The 27,509-nt window shown below is 40.8% G+C and overlaps 1 protein-coding gene across 2 annotated transcripts in view; it reads left to right on the top strand.

Annotated features, from left to right (window-relative positions):
• The first annotated feature begins 5,268 nt into the window (after positions 1-5,268).
• tspan33b (tetraspanin 33b) overlaps positions 5,269-27,509 on the top strand; it is a 29,320-nt gene continuing 7,079 nt past the window's right edge. For both annotated transcript variants that reach the window (XR_013547646.1, XM_078405378.1), the window contains exons 1-5: positions 5,269-5,612; positions 16,013-16,070; positions 21,541-21,668; positions 24,404-24,478; positions 27,063-27,158. Coding sequence is in view for 1 of the 2 variants with exons in the window: in XM_078405378.1 (XP_078261504.1) it covers positions 5,517-5,612; positions 16,013-16,070; positions 21,541-21,668; positions 24,404-24,478; positions 27,063-27,158 (453 nt within the window). In the remaining variant the exon portion in view is untranslated. The remainder of the gene's footprint in view (positions 5,613-16,012; positions 16,071-21,540; positions 21,669-24,403; positions 24,479-27,062; positions 27,159-27,509) is intronic.

The following is a 27,509-nucleotide window of genomic DNA, read 5'->3' on the forward strand; positions in this document are numbered from 1 at the left end:
TGGCTTCCTGAAAGGAAGCAGAGAGTGATGGTAGAAGGTTGTTTTTCAGATTGGAGGCCTCTGACTAGTGCTGTGACTCAGGGTGAGCGCTAGGCCATTACTGATTATCATCTATATCAATTATTTGGATGAGAACGTACAAGTTTGTAGATAACCATAAAGTTGGTGGTATTGTAGATAGTGAAGATGGATGTCAAAAATTGCAGCAGGTTTTTGATTGGTTGGCCAAGTGGGCTGAGGAACAGTTGATGGGGTTTAGTACAAAAAATGCTAGGTGTTGCATTTTGGGAAGTCTAACCAGGGATGATCTGCACAGTGAATGGCAGGGCTCTGGGGAGTGTTGTAGAGCAGAGGGATCTAGGAGTGCAGGTACATAGTTCCTTGAGCGTGTCATTACGTAGATAGGGCGGTGAAGAAGGCTTTTGGCACATTGTTCTTCATCAGTCAGAGTATTGAGTATAGAGGTTGGGAGGTCATATTACAGTTGTACAATGCATTGATAAGGCTAGATTTAGAATATTGTGTTCAGTTTTGATCACCCTGTTATAGGAAAGATGTTGTTAAGCTGGAAAGGGTCAGAGAAGATTTACAGGGATGTTGCCAGGACTCAAGGGCCTGAGCTATAGGGAGAGGTTGAACAGGCCAAGACCTTATTCTTTGGAGCGCAGGAGGATGTGGCAATCTTATAAAGGTGTATAAAATCATGAGAGGAATAGATAAGATAAATGCACAGAATCTTTTACCCAGAGTAGGGGAATCAAGAACCATAGTTTAAGGTGAGGGGGTAAAGATTTAATAAGAACCTGAGGGGCACATATGGAACAAGTTGCCAAAAACATTTGGACAGGTACATAGACACCGAACGATAGGCTTAGAAGGATATGGGGCAAATGCAGGCAGGTGGGACGTGTTCAGTAGCAGTGGTCGGCGTCAGCAGGTTGGGGGTGAAGGGCCTGTTTCCATGCATTAGGACTCTATGACTATGAGTAAGTTTGTCAAATATGGTTTTGCCTTCATAAATCCATGTTGAATTTGACAATAGACAATAGACAATAGGTGCAGGAGTAGGCCATTCAGCCCTTCGAGCCAGCACCGCCATTCAATGCGATCATGGCTGATCACTCTCAATCAGTACCCCGTTCCTGCCTTCTCCCCATACCCCCTCACTCCGCTATCCTTAAGAGCTCTATCCAGCTCTCTCTTGAAAGCATCCAACGAACTGGCCTCCACTGCCTTCTGAGGCAGAGAATTCCACACCTTCACCACTCTCTGACTGAAAAAGTTCTTCCTCATCTCCGTTCTAAATGGCCTACCCCTTATTCTTAAACTGGCCCCTTGTTCTGGACTCCCCCAACATTGGGAACATGTTTCCTGCCTCTAATGTGTCCAATCCCCTAATTATCTTATATGTTTCAATAAGATCCCCCCTCATCCTTCTAAATTCCAGTGTATACAAGCCTAATTGCTCCAGCCTTTCAACATACGACAGTCCCGCCATTCCGGGAATTAACCTAGTGATTCCGGGAATTAACCTAGTGACTCTTCTCATTGCTATTTTCTATCCAGTGTCCTGTTATCTCACATTAAGTTCATAATAAATTCCAGCATTTTCCCCGTTTACTGATGTTTAGTGAACCAGTCTCCAGTTTCCTGTCTCCTTTTTCCTTTTTTACATAGTGAGGTTACATATGTTACCTTCCAATGTGCAGGGACCATTTCAAAATCCATAGAATTTGGAAGAAGGCAACCAGTTCCATAGTTACTGTTTTAGCTGATTATCAGCCCCTGGGAATTTATTAACTTTCACTTCCATTAATATTTCCAGTACTATTTACTTACTTCCTAATTTCCTTTAATTCATCCTTTTCATCAGACTCTTGGCAATATAAAGTAGTATTTTATACTGTTTGCAATCAAATACTTTCAGCTTAAAGCTTTTCAATTCAAAGGTGTTAAATGGACATGAACAGAAGGTTTTAGTCAACAGTGCTCCTTGATCATCCGGTCTCCTCTACGTTGGAGAAACTAAAGAGAGATTGGTTAACCATTTGGCAGAACACGTCCATTCAATCCACTTAGGTGACCCAGGGTCTTCATTCACCTGTCTCTTTAATTCTCCACCCCTTTTCCACCCTGTTTTTTCGTCTTTAACTTTGTACAATGTTCCAATGTAAGCTTCTTATCATGTCCACACATGCTAGATATTGTGTTTCAGCCAAAACTGAACACAACTCTTAGCAATATCATTGTTCTCTGCGAAGTCCTCAGCTTTGCATTCATGCTCCAATAGAGGACATCTCAATAGGTGCTCCATAGTTTGTGGTTCAGTGCCACATATGCAGATGACATCTTCAGTGTCTACGTAACCCCACTTCTTGAGAGTCGCTTTACAACAACCAGTACCAGCTCTCAGTCTGTTGAGGCATTTCCATTCAGCCTAACTTGATTCGGCCCCAGGCGAAAGTCCTTCTTTGGCACTTATGAACATGGTTAGCGTTGATGGGAGATTGGCTAGTCTCTCTTCCCATAATGCAACTCTAGTACCATCAGCTTCAGCATTTGGTTCAACTTCATTGAGGAAGCTTTTCCGGGTTCATGGCCGAATAGGGGATGTCGTACATCTGTGGTCTGGCGATGGCATTCTCTACTGCTTGCTGCACTGCGACAAATCTCTGGTGGCGCTATACCAGATAGTATGTATAGGCTGTCAATTGATGTTGGTCTAAGACATCCAGTGATAAAGCTGCAGGTTGTATTGATGGCTGGATCAATCTTCTTAGTATGGGCTGATCTTTCCCAGACTGTGCATGCAAACTCTGCAGTTGAGTCGCAAAGGGCCAAGGTAGTTGATTGTAGAGTGTTAGGAATTGCGTCCCATCTGGTTCCAGTAAGTTTGCTGACAATGTTGTTTCTTGCACAGACTTTAGCTTTTGTCTTTTCAACAAGGCTCTTGAAGGAGAGACAACGATCACTCTTAGATATACTGGGTGATCGCAGTTTTCAAGAGGGGTATCAGACCAGGTGACGTTCAGTCGGCGTTTGGCTTCTCGGTTGCGCAGATGGAATGCACACACCTGTGTCTTTGATGGATTTGCACGGAGGTGGTTCTCTTGGTAGTAAGGTTTTAGTTTGTTGAGGGCATTTGAGAGTGGTTGTTCAACAGCACTGAAGTCACTGTCTTGGGCAGCTATACCAAGGTCATCTGCATAGATAAAGCGACATGTACCTTCACTTCTAGGTTGGTCGTTAGTGTAGATGTTGAAGAGTATTGGTGCAAGCACACTTCCCTGTGGTAGTCCGTTCTTGAGGTTCCGCCATCTGCTCTTCTTACCACCCAGTTCGACAAAGAAGTACCTGTTCTCAAGCATCCTTTCAATCAATTCTATTAGACAGATGGCCTTGGTAATCTCCAGGTTCTTGTGGAGAAGGCATCTATGGTTAACAGTGTTGTAAGCAGCAGAGAGGTCGACAAACACAACACCAGTTACTTTCCCTTCCTCTAAACCATCTTCAATATGCTGAGTGAGGTTGAGCTGAGAAATCAACATTTTGTCTTCTATTTGGGCATATGGCAGCCCTCGAGGCTCAATACAGATTTCAACAATTTCAGATCATCAGCCTTTCCTCAGATTGAGAGTCAGGGGAGAAGGAGACAAGGATCTCATATTTCACATGGGCAGCTTACACCCCAGCAGTATGAAAATTGACTTTCTCTCCATTCCTTCCCCTTCCAATTTTCCGACCAGTCTGCCTGTATGTTTACCTCTGTATGCTTCGTTGTCACCTTCTCCTAGCTAACATCTTTCCACCTCTTTGCAACGTAAAGCACATATAGAGACATTGAGTCATGTAGTATAGAAAGAGGCCCATTGGCTCATCAATAGACAATAGGTGCAGGAGTAAGCCATTTGGCCCCTCGAGCCAGCACCACCATTCAATGTGATCATGGTTAGTCATTCTCAATCAGTACCCCGTTCCTGCCTTCTCCCCATACCCTCTGACTCCGCCTTCCTTAAGAGCTCTATCTAGCTCTCTCTTGAAAGCATTCAGAGAACTGGCCTCCACTGCCTTCTGAGGCAGAGAATTCCATAGATTTATAACTCTCTGACTGCAAAAGTTTTTCCTCATCTCTGTTATAAATGGCCTACCCCTTATTCTTAAACTGTGGCCCCTGGTTCTGGACTCCCCCAACATTGGGAACATGTTTTCTGCCTCTAACGTGTCCAACCCCTTAATAATCTTATATGTTTCAATAAGATCCCCTCTCATCCTTCTAAATTCTAGTGTATACATCGCGTCTGTATCTACTTCACAAAATGCTGGAGTAACTCAGCAGGTCAGGCAGCATCTCAGGAGAGAAGGAATGGGTGACGTTTCGGGTTGAAACCCTTCTTCAGACTGAAGAAGGGCTCGACCTGAAACGTCACCCATTCCTTCTCTCCTGAGATGCTGCGTGACCTGCTGTAACTCCAGCATTTTGTGAAATAAATACCTTCGATTTGTACCAGCATCTGCAGTTATTTTCTTACACGAGTCTGTATCTACCACCAACACCCATTTACACCAATCCTACACATCCCATTTATGCTTCCCACATTCTCATCAATTCCCTCCACATCCAGCAACTGCCTGCCCACTATGAGTAATTTATAACAGCTAATTAACTTACCCAGCAGTGGCACTCTGCTAACTTTGCATACTTCCTTTCTCATTTATTCTAGTGAAGGGTCCTGGAACTGAAATGTTAACAATTAAATGGTTAAGTCTCCACAGATGCTGCCTGGTCTGCTGAGTATTTCCATCACTTTCTGATTTTGTTTTAGTCAATAGTCTGGGAATATTAATTTGCAGGGATTTCCCTCATCTTGTACTTTACAATCCAGAAGTTCAGAAAAGCTCAGAGTCCAGATATCAATGCTGCAATTTGCAGTCAATACATATTAGCTGAGAATTGGGACAAAGTGGCTGAAAAGTGCAATTTTAAAAAAATTATGTGAATAACAAAATATCCTAATGTGTAGTGATTATTTCAAATATGGCTTAAAATATTCTAAATGTGTATGTGATGCAAAATATACCTTGCTAAAGATTTACTCTGAAGGTCATAACAAAAGAGAAAATTCTGTTTTTCAACATTATTGCGTTCAGTAATTAACAAATTCAATTGCAGTCTCTGAAGCCAATGCTTTGTGCACGGTGCCAAGTATGCCCCATCTGATGATGCTGAATCAGTATTCCAGCTCATGTTGTGTCTGAGCTGCATGGGTTTAGGTGATAAGAAAATGCATCTATTTATGGTACAGAACCAACTACAGGCACAGGGCGAGTCATAGTGTTCAGTCGCAGGCAGGCTCATTCACACCAGCACGCACATAGACACTTGCACACACACACTGCACAGGAACATCAAGCCAGAAGTCTGCTGACATTTTCTTTATCGTTTATCATTTGGCAGGCTCTCTGCTGGTTTTCCTCTTCTGATACACATTTGTTTTTGCAGCTGTTGAAATTCCACGATGGACATTGGAAGAAGGCTGAACAGAGGTGAAAATATTACATTTATTAACCCCTGGATTAAGTACTACCTATTTTTCTTCAGCTTCCTCTTCTGGGTAAGTGATTGCTGATCTGGCATTTACAGCCAAAATGCATGCAGATGATTTATTTATTTTGTGTAATGGTTAACACTTGGCAAGACCTTCTGCGATCTCACCCCGTGGCAATATTTATTAGAAATTATTAAAACTATTACTGAGATGTTGAGTGTCGTTTCAAGTTTTCTTTAAATTACTACTTGACTGTTTCACAATTATTTGCTGTTATATTTTTAAGATTCCTCCACTATTTTATATCTTGAAGCAGTGTGCCGTTTGCTTTGTGGAATTTACAGTGTGCATTGCTACACTGAGCTTGTCAGATCAGTTGCATGTATTGGAAGATTAGGATCTAATCGGCTTTAGGGTTAGGGTCTAACAGATTGAAAGATTGTTCTGTCCGTCAAGGAACAGAACTGATACAAAGTGGAGGAGATGTTTTAAAATCTCCCTCCATTTACAGAGGTATGAGAATGAGTTGTGTCCTTGAGATTCTTATCGATTATTGCATCATTTAATGCAGAGCTCTTCTCAGGATTATCTTGCCAATTGTACCAGTGTGCAGTTTTGAAAGTGCTGATATATCAGTTAACTCAGTGCAGGCTGGGAGTATCCTGCCTTTTCTGGCTCAGTTCCACAATGGACAACTGAGTAATCAAGGGAGCAAAGTTGCTCTGACATTACTTGTTAATATTGTATTTAATTCCCTTTGGAAAGAGTCTTTCAAAGATAAACTAGAGAGATAGTGTCAGTGTTCTAAGACGACTTATGATTATTAACCTAGCTGTCTTCTGTGGTATTGTTCACGTGAAGCATGGCCAAGACCGTTTGAGGGTGGTTAATCCAGCTTGCCTCCCACCACAGCATGGATACTCCCTGGGGGGAGTGATCTGAATTTGCAGATTCAGAGGTCAATTAGAGGATAATTGACAGCTGCTTGGTTCTTGTCCTTCGAGAGTGGTTGAGTGAACAAGGTCAACAAAACTAACTGAAAATGACCAACTGTATCCACACACTGCGATGCTCCAAGAAGGGGGACATGTGATAGAAACAAATTTAGATAAGAACATTTAATCACCAAACACAGTTTGGCTTAAGCATAGGGTTGTGGAATATAATGTCTACATATTGTTCCCATCACATTGTTCTCTTAATCTGGCTTCCACCCAACTTGGAAGGGGAAACCTTTGTATTTAATTTTTACTTTAAGTAGCATTTAGTTTGCTCTCCTTTACCCTGGCAAAGCTAGATTTAAGACAATCATATAGGAAGAGAAAAGTGGCTATGATCCATCTCCTGATCCACTGAACCCTAGTGGGAATCTGTGTACGAGAGCATTTTGTGAATTGGCTGAGGTGCCTCCTGGAATTCATCATCTAGATTCACACTAAGAAATCAACCACTTGGGAAGTCTGATGGAGCCATACCTAAGAAAGGAATTAGTATAAAGTGTGATAATGAAGTGGTTTAATCACTGGACTAGCTACCAGAGTTCCGTCCATTGATCCAGACACATAAGTTTGAATACCATAGATGTGTGTTTGCCATGGAAATCAGGGAAAGGAACAATGATGCTCTGTAAAATATTGCTATTATGAAAAAGGTGTTGGTGGTCTTGACACACATAAAGGTGGATAAATCCCGGGGAGTGATCAATAAACAACCTAAGATGTTGTGGGAAACAAGAGAAGATCTCGGTGGTGTACTGTAGGGATCAGTGTTCGGTCCCCTGTTATTTGGTTATTGTATTAATGATTTTGATGAGAATATTGGTGGCATAGATAGTAATTTTGACACTAAACATGGAGGCGTGGTGGACAGTAAAAAAGGTTGTCTAAGGTTACAACATGATCAAGATGAATTAGGGAAGTTGCCCAAGGAATGGGAGAGGGAATTTAACTCAGACGTGTTACAATTTGGCAAATTAAAGTTATTTTATGCATTGCAAGATCCTATAAATAATGGTGAAATAAAAGACTTATTTTTGATAACAGCCGCTGAGAGAAAATTGTAGATCACAGAATTAGCATAATCTGACAATAATTATTAACTATTTGCACCATTGAAATAAGGAGCGGGATTGCAGAGGGATTCAACTTTTTGTTTGAAGGTTACATTTGTGTAGAAGGCTTTCACTAATGTATGGAAATTAAATACGTAGTGAGTTGGGAAGCAATGTAATTGTGCCAGTGTAATTAACCAGTAAGGAGTAGCTCCACGGTGAATTATTTAACAATTAATTAGTAATCACTGGTTTAGATTTGCTCCATGTATTGACAATATTTTATGGCAGAGAATTTTGTCTTATTTTGTTTTATTTTGCTGTTTGGGAGCTTGGGCAGTTTTATCCAATTAAAAATATTTTACAAATGCAGGATGTTGGTGTTGTTTTTTTTCACTTTGGACAACCGTCACCATCAAACTTTAGGCCAAAATAGAGGACAATTCTATGCCATAGACCAGTGCCTATCAAGAACTAAGTTTATATTCACAAGGTATTTTCGAAATCTCAGATACACTGTTTGAAAGGATCCAATTGTATCCAATCCTCTCAATCCTGGCTTGTATGTTCAGTCCCTATGCTCAGTACAGTTTAAGACCTGTGTGTCTGTGTGTGTGTGTGTGTGTGTGTGTGTGTGTGTGTGTGTGTGTGTGTGTGTGTGTGTGTAATATGTGTGTGTGTGTGTCTGTCTGTGTGTGTGTGTGTGTGTGTGTGTGTGTGTGTGTGTGTGTGTGTGTGTGTGTTTTATTCTGTGGATAGTCATGGCAGATGAGTGAGTGATTGATACACAGAATTTCCACTCCAGTGTTGTATGAACTGTATGTTTGAAGCTCAAATCCCAAAATGACACTGACAGATCCTCCAGCAACAGACAATTCCACTTGATTCTTGCTGTGTACTGAAACGTGTAAATGGAGCTGACAGCTCTCCTTCGTGTGGGATTAGAGCCACGCTGTTTTCAATTTCCTCCTTTGCTCCCAATGATTATTTCACACATGCATTGTTGAATCCCACTCCAAAACATTATGGCCAAGCATTCATTAATGACAAGACATTCACACAATCTAGCACAGCAAGAAGTAAGATAAATCTCCGCTTAGAAAACAATATCACAATTCAACTAGTGCAGCAAAAGATAAGTAAAAGGAAGCAAGGACATCTGTGGGCAGTATTCATCTTTCAGAATGGTCGATATTCTGTGAAGATTGCTGTTTGCTGTTCTGTTCTTCATACTGCTTTCTCTATTTAGGGGAATCTGTTCAAGGCAGTCTGTAAATCTTTACAGCTGACACTTGGAAATATAATCCTTTGAACATCTGTTCAAGGATTCTGTGGTGTTACCTGACAAAGCGTGGGCAGTTATAGTGTGCAATCCTCCCAGAGAGATGAATTGCCACTGCATTACTTTGCCGTCAGAATGGCTTCCTGGTTTGTTCAGACTACTGACACTGCTGCGTAGAGAGCAGATTGTAAAGCATTCTAATACACAAAATATGCCATGTAAACAAAATTAGTGTTTTATTAGATGGTCATCTTTGTATTGTTTCCATTGCACAACAGTCTTGTAAACAGCGTGAAAACACAGCATTGTTCCCCATCAAAGATAGATCAAGAAGTGAGAGCAGGTGAGGTCCAGGCAGCTTCTGGAGCCAGCACTGCCATTTAATTAGATCATTGTTGATCTAATCATCTCACTCAGCACTTTCTAATCCCCACAATTTAATATTTTCCTGTGGCCCAGAAACATATCTATTTCAGCATTGATTGTACTTATTGGCTCAGCATAACATATCCCCCAGTGGTAGAATCCTAGCAGGATATGGATTGCCTTTGAGAGTTTACATTAAGACTGAAAATATCTGGTGCACAGCAGGTACTAGAAGGGAAAAACATAATTGTAAAAAACAGCAAAACAACCTTAGATTCTCCGGCAGATGCTAGAAACAAGGAACTGCAGATGCTGGTTTACCTGAAAGATACAAAATCCCAGAGTAACTCAGTGAGCTAGGACCCGAAACATCATCTATCCACGTTCTACAGGGATGCTGCTTGAATCGCTCAGTTATCCCAGCATTTTGTGACTTTCCTTGCTGTTTATATTTGTCTGTTCCATGGCCTATAAGAGGATGAACTAAATGCATAGACATTGTTTTGGGCAGTGGCCCCAGATGAAGGGTTGTTGATTTCCCTCCACAAATGCAGCTCATCCCGCTGAGTTCCTCCAGCAGTTTGTTGCTCCAGTTTTCAGCATCTGCAGTCTCTTATGTCTACAATAAGTATAGTACTTTTAGCAACAAACATTTGCATGTAAGTTACTGCTTGAATGCAGCAAAACATCACAGAACTTTTAATGAGATCAAGTTTAAAGGCAGAGTTTAGAGAGGTGGAAATGTTTGGGTTGGGAATTATAGTTTAGGACCCAATTACTTGAAGGCATGCTCATCAGTGGTGAAGAAAACCACAGCCATGGATGCACAGCAGGCAATAATTAGACGATTGGAGAGATGTTTGAAGGCTGATGGAGGATCACTGATTCAAGATAGGTGAGGTAGGATCTCAAAAACTGCAGAAGATTTGGTATCTGAGGCTTTGAAGGATGCACTGGAGTTAATTAATGGACTGGATGCTGTAACTCAGGATTCAGCCAGCAGAGCTTTGATGAGTTCACATTGATGTAGAGTGGAAGATGGGAGGCTGGGCAGGGAAACATTTGAACAGCGGTAACACCTCAGGGTGAATTCAGATTTGTCTCTTGGATTCCTGGATGCTGAACCATCCAAATTAAATGTCAAATCCTAAATATATAACTGTACGTGCATTCTTTAACAGAACAATTCCAATCTAAAACAAGCCATTGTGACTAAAATGAAGTGTCTTTGGACGCTCTTTCCGTCTAATTTATTTTTGGAATAAAATTGATTTTCTTTGTATTTTATCATAAAGCAAAGTCAGAAGTAGAAATACATAGCAATCGTTCAGAGAAAACAGATTAAATGGTTGCAGAAGGGTCTCGACCCGAAAGGTCACCCATTCCTTCTCTCCAAAGATGCTGCCCGTCCCGCTGAGTTACTCCAGCATTTTGGGTCTACCTTGGAATCTGTATCTGAAATGTTATCCTTTTTTTTATATTAATACAAACTTCCTTGTGTTTGCAGCATTATCTATCTTTATTGCAAATTGTCAGTATTTGGATTTCCTTTGGCCTTCATGCTCCCACGACAGGTCCATTATTAATGAATTCTAAGATATTCCTCACATCATGCACAATTTGTCATTTTGTTTGAGCATAATGAATGAGCATACATAAGAATTTCTCAACCAGTTACGGCCTCGTAACATGCCGTACACTGCTTCTTTACCAATAGTATCCACCTCAAGATGAAATGCCTCCATTAAACTTTCCTTCAAAAATAACTGTACAGCAGACACTCATTGTCTTGGTGATAATTTCTTTACATATATCCTTGGGATGATAGGGAGGGCACTGCGTAAGAAATCATTTAGGATTGCTGATCCTGAATAATATCCAGTGACCCATGAAATGTACATGCTTGCATTTAATGGGTGTCAGACAGGATAGTCTCTGCTGTGATACCCTTCATATTGAGTAGCCTGCACAATGTCTGATTGAGTGGGGCAGAAGCTCTGGTAGAAAAACTGAGTGGACACTGAAGGTAATAATGTTTCACTGCTCACTATTGTTCCTGGTGTGTTGGTTTTGCTTTTTTTGTCGTGTCAGTTGGATTGTAAAAACGCTTCATCTGAGTTAATCTCATTCTTTTTATCCCAATGGCTGCCACTTAGCATTCTGAGCTGAATGACTAAGACTGAGTGCTGATTTTGCAAACACTGCCCTTACAGTGTTCATTACTGTTTATGCTGCAGTTCATACATCATTTATATAACCTCCAAGCCACCAGTAAAGACAGCAGGCAGGTTCCGTAATGACAAATATGCAGTTTTCCCTCTTCACATCTATTTTGAAATAGCCACAAGTAATTTAATTAAGCAGCCCATAAATTAAAATATTAGTCAGTGACAGTTAATTCGCTATCTGATTCACTGTTCCTTCACCAACACATACCAATAAGCTACTCAGTGATGCCCAGTTAAGGTTTTGCCAAGGCTTCAGGCTTCATTACAATCTAGGTCCAAACGTGGACTATGAAATTCAGATCTGGAGTTAAATGAGACAGTGACTATCCAGGATATCAAAGACTATTTGTTCAAGTATGGCATCAAGGAGCCCTGAGACAACTAAAGTCGGTGGTTCAGATCAAGGGTAAAATACTTTAGTATTTTGAGTCATACCTCACACAGAAGATGGCCCAACCATTTGCCTGCATTTGGCCCACATCCCTTTAAACCTTTCCTGTCCAAGTACCTGTCCAAATGTCTTTTAAATGTGCTACTGTACCTGCCTCAACTACTTCCTCTGGAAGCTCATTCCATATACCCACCACCCTCTATATGAAAAAAATCCCCATCAGATTCCTATTAAATCTTTCCCCTCTCACCTTAAAACTATGCTCTCTAATTTTTGATTCCCCCACTCTGAGAAAAAGATTGTGATTGAGATTGTTGAGGAGGTGACAAAGTTGATTGATGATGGTAGGGCAATGGATGTTATCTCCTTGGACTTCGGTAAGGCATTTAACAAGATTCTTCATGGTAGGCTGATCCAGAAGATTAAGATGCATGGGATCAACTGTGACTTGGTACTTTGGATTTAAAAACGGCTGATCTGTAGAAAGCAGAGGGTAGTGGTAGAATGGTGTTATTCTGGTCGGAGGTCTTTGACTAGTGATGTTCTGCAGGATCAGTGCTAGGACCTCTGTTGCTTGTGATACATTTCAATGACTTGGACAAAAATTGGATGGAGTAGTGGTTTGATTAGTAATTTTGCGCACAACACCAAAATTGGCAGAGTAATGGACATTGAAAAAAGCTGTGAAAGAATATAGCAGGAGATAGACCAGTTACACATATGGATGGAGGAATGACAGATTGCACTTTTGAAGGGCAAATGTACGGGAAAAGTATACAGTTAATGGCAGGATCCTATCAATTATGTTCAGCACAGATATTGTGGGTTAATCCTGTGCTGCACCATACTATATTCTATAAGACTATAATACTATGCCATCCCATTTCCAGTGTTCACTGATGATTGCTCATTTTCACCTTCAATTACTCAGCTAATGAGCCAGTCCATACCTGACTGCAGCAGGATCTAGACAACATTCAGGCATGGGACTGATAAGTGTCAAGTAACACTCGCACCACAAAGCTTCTGGATGAAGAACATTTATTTCAAGTGCGGGTTTAATGACCGACCCTTGTCATGCAGTGACATTGCATCAGCATATTCTACACAACATCCTGTGAGTAGGCATTGATGAGGAATTCAGTTGGACCGGCCACATAACTATCATGATAAGAGCAGTTCAGAAGCTAGGTCTCCTCTGACAAGTGTACCTCATGACACCCCAAAGCCTTTCTGCCATTTAGAAGGCATGAGTAAGGAATATGTTTGGAATTTCTCCAACCATGCTCAAGAAGAACCATTTAGGACAAAGCAGCCCATGAGACTGAACCCATTCCTTCTCTCCAGAGATGCTGCCTGTCCCGGTCAAATGTACGGGAAAAGTATACAGTTCCATAGTTCTGAGTTACTCCAGCATTTTGTGTCTATCCACTGGACTGGCACTTCTTTCCCCACTTTAAACATTAATTCCTGGTGCATGGCTGCTGTGAATGCAACTTATGAAATGCAGTGCTACTGCCCATTTGGGTTACTCCAATTGCACATCCCCAACTTGCAATCTCCACAGTGACGATGGACAAAAGCCTCAAGAGTGTGGAAATACTATTACCTGCATGATACCCTTTAAGTTGCACATCTTCCTAATATTCGTAGTCACTGGTCTACATTCTGGAATTAAACAGCTAACGGTATTGTGGTGCACATCCACTAATAGTTTGAGATGTCTCACCACCACTTTCTCATGGATAATTGTGGATGTTCATAAAATACTGATCTGGCAATGACCAGATTCCAAAATATGAATCAACAAAAAGGGGAGAGATTGTGGATGTAGCAAGAGTCACTTATGGCAGCAGAGTGGCTGAGCTAGTGGAACGACTGCCACACATGGTCAGAGGCCTGGATACTATCATAACCTTGATTGTGAAGTTGCAGGTTCCCTCTATGACTGTGTGTGTTTCCTCTGGGTGCTCTGGTTCCCTCCAACATCTGAAACACATAGTTTGCTGGGTAAATCAGCCACTGCAAATTGCCGCTTATGTAGGTGAATGGTAGAATCTTGGGGGGAGTTGATGAGAATGTAGGGCGAATAAAAAATGGGACTAATGTGGGATTGGTGCAAATGGATGTATAGTGAGAGATATGCAGTTTGAAAAACAAAGAAATACCCATTATCCACCAAAGATTATGTATAAATATGATTGGTGGTCAAAGACTCATCAATCTCAATATTCAGGGTTATTTTACAAAATAATAGAATTTAAAGAGATAATTGAATTTACAGACATAGAATCATATCAGTAGACGATAACGTACTGAGCCTAATAATGTATCAATGAGATTACATTGGGGACACAGTGATGAATTATTGTAACTATTATGTAAAGGATATTCAGACAGTGCAAAATATGCAAAGAACAGTACAAGACTGATCTCCAATTTGAAAGGATGAGCTTTTATGAAATAATTGAAAGATAAATTGTTTATAATGCATATAGGATCCTTAGCTTGAGAACCAGAAGCATGAAATGCAAGTGAAGAAGTTATGAGCCCTTTGTAAATCTCTGATTAAGGCACAAATGGATGACAGATAGTTCTGCTATTACATGATAGTTGTGTTCCATAGAAACCTCGTGGTGTAGAAAATCATGTTATCAAGACAGCTATGTCAATGGAGCAAAGGGGGTTAAGGGTTTGAGGTTTTCAGACTCGAAATAACAATATTATTTTCTCAGCAGAATTTTCAATAGTAATGGTATTATCAATACAAAAAGTTTATCCTATTTACTGTAAGCTGAAGATACTAAAGACTATCTATATATTGCATTGTTTAATGGGGTATTGTTGCACAAGTGTTAATAGAAGTGATCGCATGTCAATTCCAATGGGTACCCGCAAGTAAAATAACAATTATGTTCTTAAGAGAGAATGATGTTTGATTACTGTGGGGAGGTTACATTGATTCCAAGACAATTATATTTCTGCCTTTCTGTCAATTTCTAAAGTAACTTTTAAGTGGTTCTCCAGTTTCCACTCGAAATTGGGTTATAACTGATTAGGCCTGCTTAATGCAAATAGTGTTTTCCGTAATTCATCACTCATGTTACATTCAATTCGAGATATGGAAATAGGGATTATAGCAAAACTACCTGTATTATATGTGATTCCAGTCGCCATATTTTAGGAAGGAAGTCAAGGCTTACAAAAGGTTTGGAGGAGATTTATTCAAAGGGCACTGAGCTATCAACACATATAAAGCAGCTGTTCTTATTGGAGCAGCAGAGGGCCATTTAAAAGATGAAAATCTTGAAGCGCTTTGATAAAATAAACAACTGTTTCCTATGGCAGAAATGTCAATAGCTAGAGAGCACAAGATGGAAATTGGCAAAACCAGAGAAGAGAAGGAATTTTAAATGTTATGAACTTCAGACTACTCACTGAAGAAACATAGAAGCAGAGACAATAGTAACTTTGGGTCAAGGAAAGAGAATTCACATCGCGGCCTTGTTTCCACCAATCTTTCCACTACTGCGCACAAGAAGCACAAGACAGCATTGTATGCAGATGCCGAGAAGTGTGGCTGAACAATTTCTAATCTTGTGATGTGGACTCGATAAGAAGAATAGTAACTTTAAGAATGAAATTGTATTATTACTTGAAGGGGGGGGGGGGGGGGGGGTTGTGGTGGGGCAAGAGAGAGATATTGGAATTTGAGAACTTTCAAAGAAGTAGCAGTGCGTTATTGGTTAAATGGTGCCTCCCATGCTTTAACCTGCACAAAGGAATTTTGTCCCAAAATATGACTTGGTTTCTACACTGTAAAGCATGGTGACCACAATTAGGCTACACAATATCAAGATTGGGCACTGTGACAGCGAGCTGGAAAGCTTAGTTAAATTTCTGTGGATATTGAAGTTATTCTATACAAGTGGATCTCTCTGTCCAATGTTATTTATGTAAAATGGCATTTTGTGTAGTATATGTACTTTGTGTTATAATCATAATATAGATTTTTTACTCCTGTCTTTCATTAATATCTTTTGAATATTGATGTAAAAACACTTTTATAAACATCTGTTATGCGCCTGATTGAGGTAGCATTGGTCATAAATATGTAACCTTAGTGTACTTTGTTTTCATCCCTTGCAGATCATTTCACTGGTGATTGTTGCTATAGGAGTCTATGCAAAGATTCAGAAAGCTACAGGTAGGTGGTATTGGCAACAGGCCCGTAGAATTTTCAAAGATCTGCACTGCGTAACTCTACTTGAGATTTTCAAACTGTAACTCCCAATCTTTGCAGCAATTCCAGTTTATTACATACCCCTAGCTGTGACCCATTAAATTAAATATGGAACATTTCTTTGATCAATGTCAGATGTCCCCCTGGACCTGCGCAATACTCTTAGTGATGAGGTGTAGCAGTTCCTTATTTAGCAGTTCGTCTCCCTATGGACTTCAGATTATGTGTTTCTCCTACGTTTCTGGAATTCTTGTCCTCCAAGGAATTGAAGTCAAAAGATCCACACTTCAAGGGCCCTAAATTTAAGAAGCCACCCTCATCCCACCATTTAATTCTAAGTGGAGAGAAAAGCCCAGGTATTTTACAATATATTTGTTTATTTGGATGCAAATTTAGGGGATAGATTTGGCATCTGAAGTTTGAATTAGGACTTCCTCGTACTTGCATCACAGAAGGAGGCCATTTAGCGAATTGTGAACATGTTGGCTAAACATGGAGTTATTTAGCTTGCTCCTATTTCCCAGCACTATGATAGGTTTCTTCAGATACAATACATATCATATCATATCATATATATACAGCCGGAAACAGGCCTTTTCGGCCCACCAAGTCCGTGCCGCCCAGCGATCCCCGTACATTAACACTATCCTACACCCACTAGGGACAATTTTTACATTTACCCAGCCAATTAACCTACTTACCGTAACGCAGTTAGTAGAATCTCAGTCTCACAGTGCGAGAGACATTTTTCTTCATTACTCTCTAATCTTTCTACCAATTGACTGAGTTTATAATTTAAATGCCATTGTTATGCTATTTAATGATTTTTCATGTAATTCCAAATGTTTTAATTCTCCTACTACTAAAATTGTAATTAAAAGACCAAGTGGACTTTAAGGCATTGTGGGGAGAGCCATGTAAAAGAGTACTGCATCCAGATGCACAAAGAAATAAAGCAGTTTTCAGCTTCAAGGGTATAAAGTAACAGCAATTACAGACGGCTGGTTACAGCTTGAGCATCACTGGGAGTTTCATGTTCCAGTATGAAAGACCTTTAGAAAGGTCAGAGAGATAAAATGGAAAGGGAGGTCAGGGATTTACAATCATGACACATTTGACTTTCAATTATCCGAGGTAATAAAGGAGAGAGTTTCCATGGAAAATGCTTAATTATAGTTAACACGGAACTGAGAAACCGTAGCAACAGCCTCTTCATGGTGATTGTGAGCACCATCCACCTGCATCCTGCTCTGCCTCAGAACCACTACATATGCCTGGATAAATTCGAGCCCTCCCTCTAAGCATCAGTGATCATCGGCACCTGGCTCAGGAGTGGGAGCAGAACTGCCGCATTGCTCAGCCTTTCCAGCAGTTTTTACTTTTGTTGGCTTGGAGGTTCTCAATATTCTTTAGGAGCACATCCAATTCTGCCATAGCTTTGGAATGGGTCAATGGGTAAGAGCAGGGGACTTTTAGAGAGCATGGAGTCATACAGAAGAGAAACAAGCCCCTCGGCCCACTGTTGCTACCCTAACCCATTTTATTCGACCTACATTCCCATCAACTCCCCCCAGATTCTACCTCTCACCCATATACCAGGGGCTAGGTGTAGGTCACTGGAGGCAGGTCTACCAGCTTCTTCACTGTGACGTTCCTGCCACCTATGGGTAATGGATTGTGGGTGCCCGCCTACCAGGGAGAAGGCAATTCTGGATTTAGTGTTGTGTAATGATCCTGATCTGATAAGGGGACTAGAGGTAAAAGAGCCATTAGGAGGCAGTGATCACAACATGATAAGTTTTACTCTGCAAATGGAAAGGCAGAAGGGAAAATCGGATGTGTCGGTATTACAGTATAGCAAAGGGGATTACAGAGGCATGAGGCAGGAGCTGGCCAAAATTGATTGGAAGGAGGCCCTAGCAGGGAAGACGGTAGAACAGCAATGGCAGGTATTCCTGGGAATAATGTAGAGGTTGCAGGATCAATTTATTCCAAAGAGGTGGAAAGACTCTAAGGGGAGTAAGAGACACCTGTGGCTGACGAGGGAAGTCAGGGACAGCATAAAAATTAAGGAGAGGAAGTATAACATAGCAAAGAAGAGTGGGAAGACAGAGGATTGGGACTCTTTTAAAGAGCAACAAAAGTTAACTAAAAAGGCAATACGGGGAGAAAAGATGAGGTACGAGGGTAAACTAGCCAATAATATAAAGGAGGATAGCAAAAGTTTTTTTAGGTACGTGAAGAGGAAAAAAATAGTCAAGGCAAATGTGGGTCCCTTGAAGACAGAAGCAGGGGAATTTATTATGGGGAACAAAGAAATGGCAGACGAGTTAAACCGTTACTTTGGATCTGTCTTCACTGAGGAAGATACACACAATCTCCCAAATGTTCTAGGGGCCGGAGAACCTAGGGTGATGGAGGAACTGAAGGAAATCCACATTAGGCAGGAAATGGTTTTGGGTAGACTGATGGGACTGAAGGCTGATAAATCCCCAGGGCCTGATGGTCTGCATCCCAGAGTACTTAAGGAGGTGGCTCTAGAAATAGTGGAAGCATTGGAGATCATTTTTCAATGTTCTATAGATTCAGGATCAGTTCCTGTGGATTGGAGGATAGCAAATGTTATCCCACTTTTTAAGAAAGGAGGGAGAGAGAAAACGGGTAATTATAGACCAGTTAGTCTGACATCAGTGGTGGGGAAGATGCTGGAGTCAATTATAAAAGACAAAATTGCTGAGCATTTGGATAGCAGTAACGGGATCATTCCGAGTCAGCATGGATTTACGAAGGGGAAATCATGCTTGACAAATCTACTGGAATTTTTTGAGGATGTAACTAGGAAAATTGACAAGGGAGAGTCAGTGGATGTGGTGTACCTCGACTTTCAGAAAGCCTTCGACAAGGTCCCACATAGGAGATTAGTGGGCAAAATTAGGGCACATGGTATTGGGGGTAGGGTACTGACATGGATAGAAAATTGGTTGACAGACAGAAAGCAAAGAGTGGGGATAAATGGGTCCCTTTCGGAATGGCAGGCAGTGACCAGTGGGGTACCGCAAGGTTCGGTGCTGGGACCCCAGCTATTTACGATCTACATTAATGACTTAGACGAAGTACCATTAGCAAATTTGCAGATGATACTAAGTTGGGGGGTAGTGTGAATTGTGAGGAAGATGCAATAAGGCTGCAGGGTGACTTGGACAGGTTGTGTGAGTGGGCGGATACATGGCAGATGCAGTTTAATGTAGATAAGTGTGAGGTTATTCACTTTGGAAGCAAGAATAGAAAGGCAGATTATTATCTGAATGGTGTCAAGTTAGGAGGAGGGGGAGTTCAACGAGATCTGGGTGTCCTAGTGCATCAGTCAATGAAAGGAAGCATGCAGGTACAGCAGGCAGTGAAGAAAGCCAATGGAATGTTGGCCTTCGTAACAAGAGGAGTTGAGTATAGGAGCAAAGAGGTCCTTCTACAGTTGTACCGGGCCCTGGTGAGACCGCACCTGGAGTACTGTGTGCAGTTTTGGTCTCCAAATTTGAGGAAGGATATTCTTGCTATGGAGGGCGTGCAGCGTAGGTTCACTAGGTTAATTCCCGGAATGGCGGGACTGTCGTATGTTGAAAGGCTGGAGCGATTGGGCTTGTATACACTGGAATTTAGAAGGATGAGGGGGGATCTTATTGAAACATATAAGATAATTAGGGGATTGGACACATTAGAGGCAGATAACATGTTCCCAATGTTGGGGGAGTCCAGAACAAGGGGCCACAGTTTAAGAATAAGGGGTAGGCCATTTAGAACGGAGATGAGGAAGAACTTTTTCAGTCAGAGGGTGGTGAAGGTGTGGAATTCTCTGCCTCAGAAGGCAGTGGAGGCCAGTTCGTTGGATGCTTTCAAGAGAGAGCTGGATAGAGCTCTTAAGGATAGCGGAGTTAGGGGGTATGGGGAGAAGGCAGGAACGGGGTACTGATTGAGAGTGATCAGCCATGATCGCATTGAATGGCGGTGCTGGCTCGAAGGGCTGAATGGCCTACTCCTGCACCTATTGTCTATTGTCTATTGACACCAACAGCTTCTTCAGTCCATACTGCCTCAAGGGTTGGGTGGCATCGTGAAGAAGCTTGCACATCCTCAGTGTGATAAGGATACCCATTACATGTGATACTTTGTTTGACAACTGCAGAACCATGTACAGATGTTTTCCCCTGATGTTGCCCTTGCTAGTACTGTAATCTGGAAGACTGGAGGTGAAGAAATAAGTTTCAATTTTTTTATGCTAGGAAAAGAGGGAATTCATTGTTTTAATGAATCAAAATACCAGGGCTAAAATAGGCTTAAACAACAGCTTGGGTAGGGAAAATGTAGACGCAAGGTACTGTAGATATTGGTTTACAAAAAAAGGACATAAAGTGCTGGAGTAACTATGTGGGTCAGACAGCATCTCTGGAGAACATGGATAGCTAACGTTTAATTGGGACTCTTCTTTAAACTGATTGTGGTGGGAGGCAGAAAGCTGGAAGAGAGGTGGGGCAGGAGATGGCCTTTGTCTAATGGAAAAGGAGGAAGGGTGATTCTGTTAATAAAGAATGGAATAAAGGCAATAAAGGGAAACTATTTTAGCCCAGAAAATAATGTAGAACCTGATTAGGTAGAGCAAATAAACAGCAAGACAGTAGGTGCAGGTATCTCTGGAGGTTCAAATGGTAATGATAATATAGGACAGAGCACAAATTAGGAAATTAGAGGAAAATATAAGAGTTACACGACCACAGTAGGCATTAAGCTACACATAGTCTGGACATGCCAAATTAGCAGTAATAATGTTAAATATAAAGGCCTTTGGGATCAGTACGCTGAGCAACCAATGCATAACAGGTTATTTTAGATCTAGGATTGTGCAGTGAGAACATGTTAGCTAATAATATAATTGATAAACTGATAGTTAAGGGAAATATAGAGAGAGGGATCATAATATGACCAAATATTCTATATAGATAGAAAGTGATTTAGTTCAATTCAAAATCTGAGTCTTCAATGTAAACAAAATAAAAAAAACACAAGATGAGGTGTAAGTTTGCCATGGTAAGACTATTACTATTGACTATTAAATGACTAACATTAAAAAGAACTAATACACAGAGAACTTTCCTCTTGCATTTGACTTCCCAAAATGTACCACCTCCTACTTTCTGGATTGAACCATGTCTGCTATTTACCTTTTCCAGCCCAATGTTGATACTAGCCAATGGAAATTAAAATCAGGACAGATGTAAGATGGTCCACCCTTTTATCACTGTCCATTTTATACTATTGAACCTATCAAGGGATATGGGGAAAAAGCAGGAACGGGGTACTGATTGAATGGTGAAGGGTCGAAAGGCCTACTCCTGCACCTATTTTTCTATGTTCTATGTTTCTATGTCTGGTTTTCTTTCAGATGCTGTGCGTGACACTTTCATCATTGACCCTGCGATAATAATGATTGTGGTTGGAGCCATTATGTTTTTAATCACCTTCTGTGGCTGCATTGGGGCCTTGCGCGAAAATATTGTGCTACTGCAAGTGGTAAGTAAACATTCATGTTTGGCATTTGTATCTGAACAAAACATAATGATGGGGAAGTGTAGCCTTTTTACAGAAAGTGTTCTTTTCATTCATGGGATCATCCTTATTGCACTGTTGCACACTTCATTAGCAGGGCGACGTGACATTTATGATAGCCATCTTGGAGAGGCCCAAGTTTAAAGTATAGAATCACAGAGTTAGCTGTAGCAAAGTTAGCAAATCCAAGGAAACTCAGTATCAACATCACAGTATCTTTAGTCATCCTAAATCTCTCTATCCCTTTTTGTACTTTCTGCTTTTGTTTTACCCATGAATTTACAAATCAGGAGCAGCAGCCCACTCTGCTAATGATCTGTTTACTTTTTTTTCTGGAAATCACCTCTAATCAAAGCAAAATCCTTCTGGTTAGTTTGTTTTCAAAGTCATATTCCAAGCTCTTCGAATTCATTTTCTCTGGTGTTCCTGCTCTGATATTCCTGCATTTAACAGTGACTAAATTTAGGCCAAGGTTATTAAATATTAATATATACATACTATGTATTTTTTGGTGCCCCTGTTACCTCTCCCCATTCAGCATTCTTAAAAGACCCAACTCTAAATGGCACCATAGTTCATTCCTGAGAGTGTACAAGGCATGTTTAGTAATTTTGCAGAGGACAATAAAGTGGATGGTATTGTAGACAGCAAAGTTGGTTATCAAAGGTTACAGCAGGGTCTTGATCAGTTGGACAAGTGGGCAGTGGAATGGTTAATGGAATTTAATGCAGCTAAATGTGAGGTGTTGCATTCTGGGAAGTCTAACAGGTCAGGACCGTCACAGTAAATGGTCGGGTTCTGGCCAGTTGTAGAGCAGAGGGAGCTAGGACTACAGATGCATAGTTCCATGAAAGTGGAGTTAACGGTAGATAAGGTGGTCAAGAGGCTTTCGACACACTGGCCTTCATCAGTCAGGGTATGAAGTATAGAAGTAAGGATGTTATATTACAGCTGTGCAAGGTGCTGGTGAGACCACAGTTAGAGTGCTGTGTTTAGTTTTGGTCATCCTGCTATAGGAAAGATGTTGTTAAACTAGAAAGAGTGCAGAGAAGATTTACGAAGATGTTGCCAGTTGCCAGGACTTAAGGGCCTGGGTGAAAGGGAGAGGTTTTGGCAGGCTAGGACTGTATTTCTTGCAGGTTAGGAGGATGAGAGGGGATCTTATAGAGCTGTATAAGATTATCAGTGGAATAGATAGGGTAGATGCACAGTCTTTTACACAGAGTAAGGGAATCAAGAACCAGAAGACATAGGTTTAAGGTGAGAGGGGAAAGATTAAATAGTAACCCGAGGGACAACTTTTTCACACAGAGGGTGATGGTGGTGGGTACATGGAATGAACTGCCGGAGGAGGTGGTTAAGGCAGAAACTATTGCAACATTTAAAAGACATTTGGACAGGTACATGTTAGGAAAGGTTGAGAAGGTTATGGGCCAAATGTAGGCAGGTGGGACTAACGTAGATGGGGCACCTTGTTTAACATGGGGAAGCTGGGCCAAGGGACCAGTTTCCGTGACTCTGACTCTTGAATCTACACCAAATAACCCTCGCTTTCCCAATACACATTCATAAATAACAGAAGGAAAAAAACAGCTACTCCCTTACCTCCCCTATCCTCATCATTAGGGGCCTCAAACATTCAGGTGAAATATCACTTTAGTTATACTTCTTCGCAAAGTCCAGTATTTCTTAGATGTTTTTTCTTTGGCATACCTCCTATCGTGCAGAAAGACAAGAGTGGGAAGTGGAAGGTAGTGTTTTCCCTCCCTAAGACACACAGAAATATATTGCCACTTCGACCACCACTGGGTCAAAGTCCTACAGCTAGTGCTAACAGTGAGATAATTCCCATCACTACAGTAGTTCAAGACCAATGACTGCAAGCCTTACCAGCAACACCCACGGCTGATAAGTAATTTTCTTTTACAAAACGGACTGCAGTGGGAGTGTAGAGATTATATTATTGCCAGTACAATGAACCAATACACTCTCTATGACACTGACACGTTATTTTTGCTTAAAATGGTGAAACTTTAATTTTGCAATTACACACATCAAGCATACTTTATAGACCAGTGACCATGTCCCTCTCCTTCCTTAAGGTGCTAACCACTCCTTACTATGCACAGAAATGGGATTTTAGAACAACCTTATTGTATATAGTGAACACTGTCCTCCCCTATCTCACCAGCAAAAGCTCTTCCACGACAGGCTCATTTAGACAATAGACAATAGACAATAGTCCATTCGGCCCTCCGAGCCAGCACCACCATTCAATGTGATCATGGCTGATCATTCTCAATCAGTACCTCGTTCCTGCCTTCTCCCCATACCCCCTGACTCCGCTATCCTTAAGAGCTCTATCCAGCTCTCTCTTGAATGCATTCAGAGAATTGGCCTCCACTGCCTTCTGAGGCAGAGAATTCCACAGATTTACAACTCTGTGACTGAAAAAGTTTTTCCTCTTCTCCGTTCTAAATGGCCTACCCCTTATTCTTAAACTGTGGCCCCTGGTCCAGTTTATTTCACATGCTGTGATTCCCTGGTCCAGTTTATTATCCTGCGTAAGAATTTACAGTAGCTGTGAAAATACCAGTGTAGGAGCATAGATGAGCACTAATAATTTATTTGCTGTAATAATATTCAGCACAGCCCTGTTACAGTTGTTACAAGATGGCTTTGTGAATTTCTCTCCACAGTTTTCGATAAGCCTGACGGCTCTCTTCCTGGTGCAGCTGGCAATAGGAGTCCTGGGATTCATTTACTCTGATAAGGTAAACTGGACACACGGTGGGATGACAATGCCCTGGCTGAATGTGAAAGTGCTCATCCCTTCCCAAACCCAGGGCTGGATAGCCACACAGGAAAGCATAACATCTCCACAAAACTGGCACAGCATGCATTGTATCATATAGGCTCCTTTTTCCAGTCAGATTTCCAAAGAATCCTGCTAGTAATCAAAATAATAATTTGGTCTGTGCCCTCATGCAGTAGAGAATATTCTTGTTTCCATCCTACACTGAGCCCTTAACAAGAATTGTGTGCGGCCCACCTAATGGCTCTGCAATTGGTATTCACTTAGCTCTACCTTGCAGAATCATTATGGTGCCCTTGGTCATGGAGTCCAACGTCTGGCACATATATACCCAACTGTACTTTAAAAAAGATTGCAGCTTGTCCCCATTTTACCAACTCCCAATTTATGTACAGCCTGTGCATACAAACTAGCATTTGGGAGACTGGCTGAGTGAATATTCTGGCAGCTACAAGGATCAGCCAACTCTTCTTACATTGGTTGGAATTTTGCCACAACAAGAATATATTCAGGCTAACACATTGATTTCCATTTTGCAAGTCCTGTCGATAGACGCAGCATCTGCGCAAATAGCATTATCTTTTATAAAACTACAAATATCATTTAAAATGCAATCTGCAATAAAATCTTTTAAAATAATATAATTATTATCCTGAGAAAAGGTGGCTTGGGAAATAGCATATTTAATCCTTCACTGAGGTGCAGGTAGTTGAACTGCTGCCTTACAGCTGCAATGATCCAGCCGGTGTCATAAACACACACCCGTATGTTCAGAGTGTTCAGCTTATGTAACCCGGGGAGGACTTGTAAAGTGGAAATCAAAAAAATATATAAATTCTGTAAATCTGAAATAAAAGCAGAACATTTTTGAAACTCTCAGCAGGCCAGGCAGCTTCAGTGGAGAGGGAGACAGATTAAGTTTTGGATCCAAAACCCTTTATCAGTTTTCAGACCTGAAACATTAACTCTGTTTCTCTTTCCACAGATGTTTCCTGACCTGAGTAATACCAAAGTTTTCTGCTTTTATATCCTTGAAAACAAACTGAGACTCATTCCACGAGAAAAGAGAAAGCTGAGGAAGTGACCTAAATAAATATTTTGAAAGGATCTGATGGGGTTAGATAGTGTTAGGGAGGGAACATACGAAAACATGAAGTAGGACTACCACATTGGACCTACATTCATCATGTGATAGTACTGGAACGTTTTTACAACATGAGGAATATAAGGCAAATTATGTGGATTCATTTTAAGGGGGAAATCGATCCCAGCACAAAGAGAAAGAAAAATAGGTCTGTGAGGAAGATCAGAATGAAGTGTAAACACTGGTAAAAATTGGTTAAAGGGCCTGTTTTCTGTACGTCACTGTCTAATTAAAACTGCAATTAGTCCAAGGAGCAGGGAAAGAAAGCTTAGATTTTAATGAAATCTATTATTCACCTGGCTGAGCACATTGAACTTACCTTTGAGTCTGGCCGTTCAATAGACACATAGGCAAATACCGCAGTACAATAATAAAGTGGTGCTATATAGCTGGTTGTGCCACTTTTCGTATGAAATATTTAAACAATCATTGTTTAATCTGGCGAGGAACTGCAGATGATGGATTTGTTTTGCAGAACACAAAGTGCTGGAGTAACTCAGTGGGTCAGGCAGCCTCTGCGGTGGAAATGGGTACAGTTCAAATTCCAATATTCAAAGAAGATTATTGTGTCTTCCCGATTGTCCACGGAAAATAGTGAATGTGTGGAATTCATTGCCACAGATGGCTGTGGAGGCCGTCATTGGGTATTTTTAAAGCGGCGATTGACAGATTCTTGATTAGTACAGGTGTCAAAGGTTATGGGGAGAAGGTATGAGACGGGTTGAGAAGGAAAGAGAGATCAGTCATGATTGAATGGCAGAGTAGACTCGATGGGCCGAATGGTCTAATTCTGCTCCTATGATTTATGAATTTATAAACTTATGAAAGTATATGTTGATCAAAAATATTGAACTGCAAAAAGGCAAATTTCATATTTCCATGCAATTTAGATGGAAGCCATTTCAACCGATCGATTCTATGCCAGCTCACAGAGCAATCACATTCCCCACAAACTTTCCATGCAACCTATTCTCCCTGCAATCTCATCATCTCCCCCCATTTTTTACTATTTACCCACACCAGAGACAAGTTACAGTCACCAATTAACTGACCAACCAGAATATTTTTGGTATGTGAGGCAAAGCCAGAGCACTCTGAAGAAACACACAGTCTCAGGGAGATTGTGCAAACTCAACATAGACAGCGGCAGAAGTCAGGATCGAACCTGGATCACTGAGGCTGTGAGGCGGCTGTTCTATTAGCTGCACCACTGTAAAGCATTAAATAATCTATTTTCGAACATTGTCATAGTATCTGTTGCATTCAGTGGTATATAATATCCAAAACCAACTTTCCTTCACTGATTTCATTTTTAATACAAAAATATTTACAGAAATGCTGGGTATGTAACTTGAATTATATTTTCTAAATTAAATCACTTATTCTTTTCTTCCCTTAGGCAGAAGATGCAGTGAGTAAATTCATCAAGAAAGCCATTGTACATTATAGAGATGATATTGACCTGCAGAACCTGATTGATTATATTCAGAGAGAGGTAAGGGCACGAACTATTCTGTGAGGAAGGTAGTAGGAACTACTTTATTCAGAGAGAAAGATTGTACATTCAGATAGAGATGATCACATAAACTATATTAAGGAAATGATAATGGTACAAACTATATTCAGAGAGATAGAGGACTAATATTCAGAGAGAAAGGGTGGGAATAGCCACATTCAGAGTGATAAAGAGAGAGTAGAGAGCAATAGTATCACTACTAACTATATTCAGAGAGATGGTAGCGTTAACTATATTCGGAGAGAACAAAAATAAGACTAACTGTAGTCGTGGAAGAAATAATAGTTATAATAGTTTTATTGATGATCCTGCATTGTATAAAAAGCCCTT

The sequence above is a fragment of the Rhinoraja longicauda genome, chromosome 9, assembly GCF_053455715.1.
Source record: "Rhinoraja longicauda isolate Sanriku21f chromosome 9, sRhiLon1.1, whole genome shotgun sequence".
Lineage (NCBI taxonomy): Eukaryota > Metazoa > Chordata > Chondrichthyes > Rajiformes > Arhynchobatidae > Rhinoraja > Rhinoraja longicauda.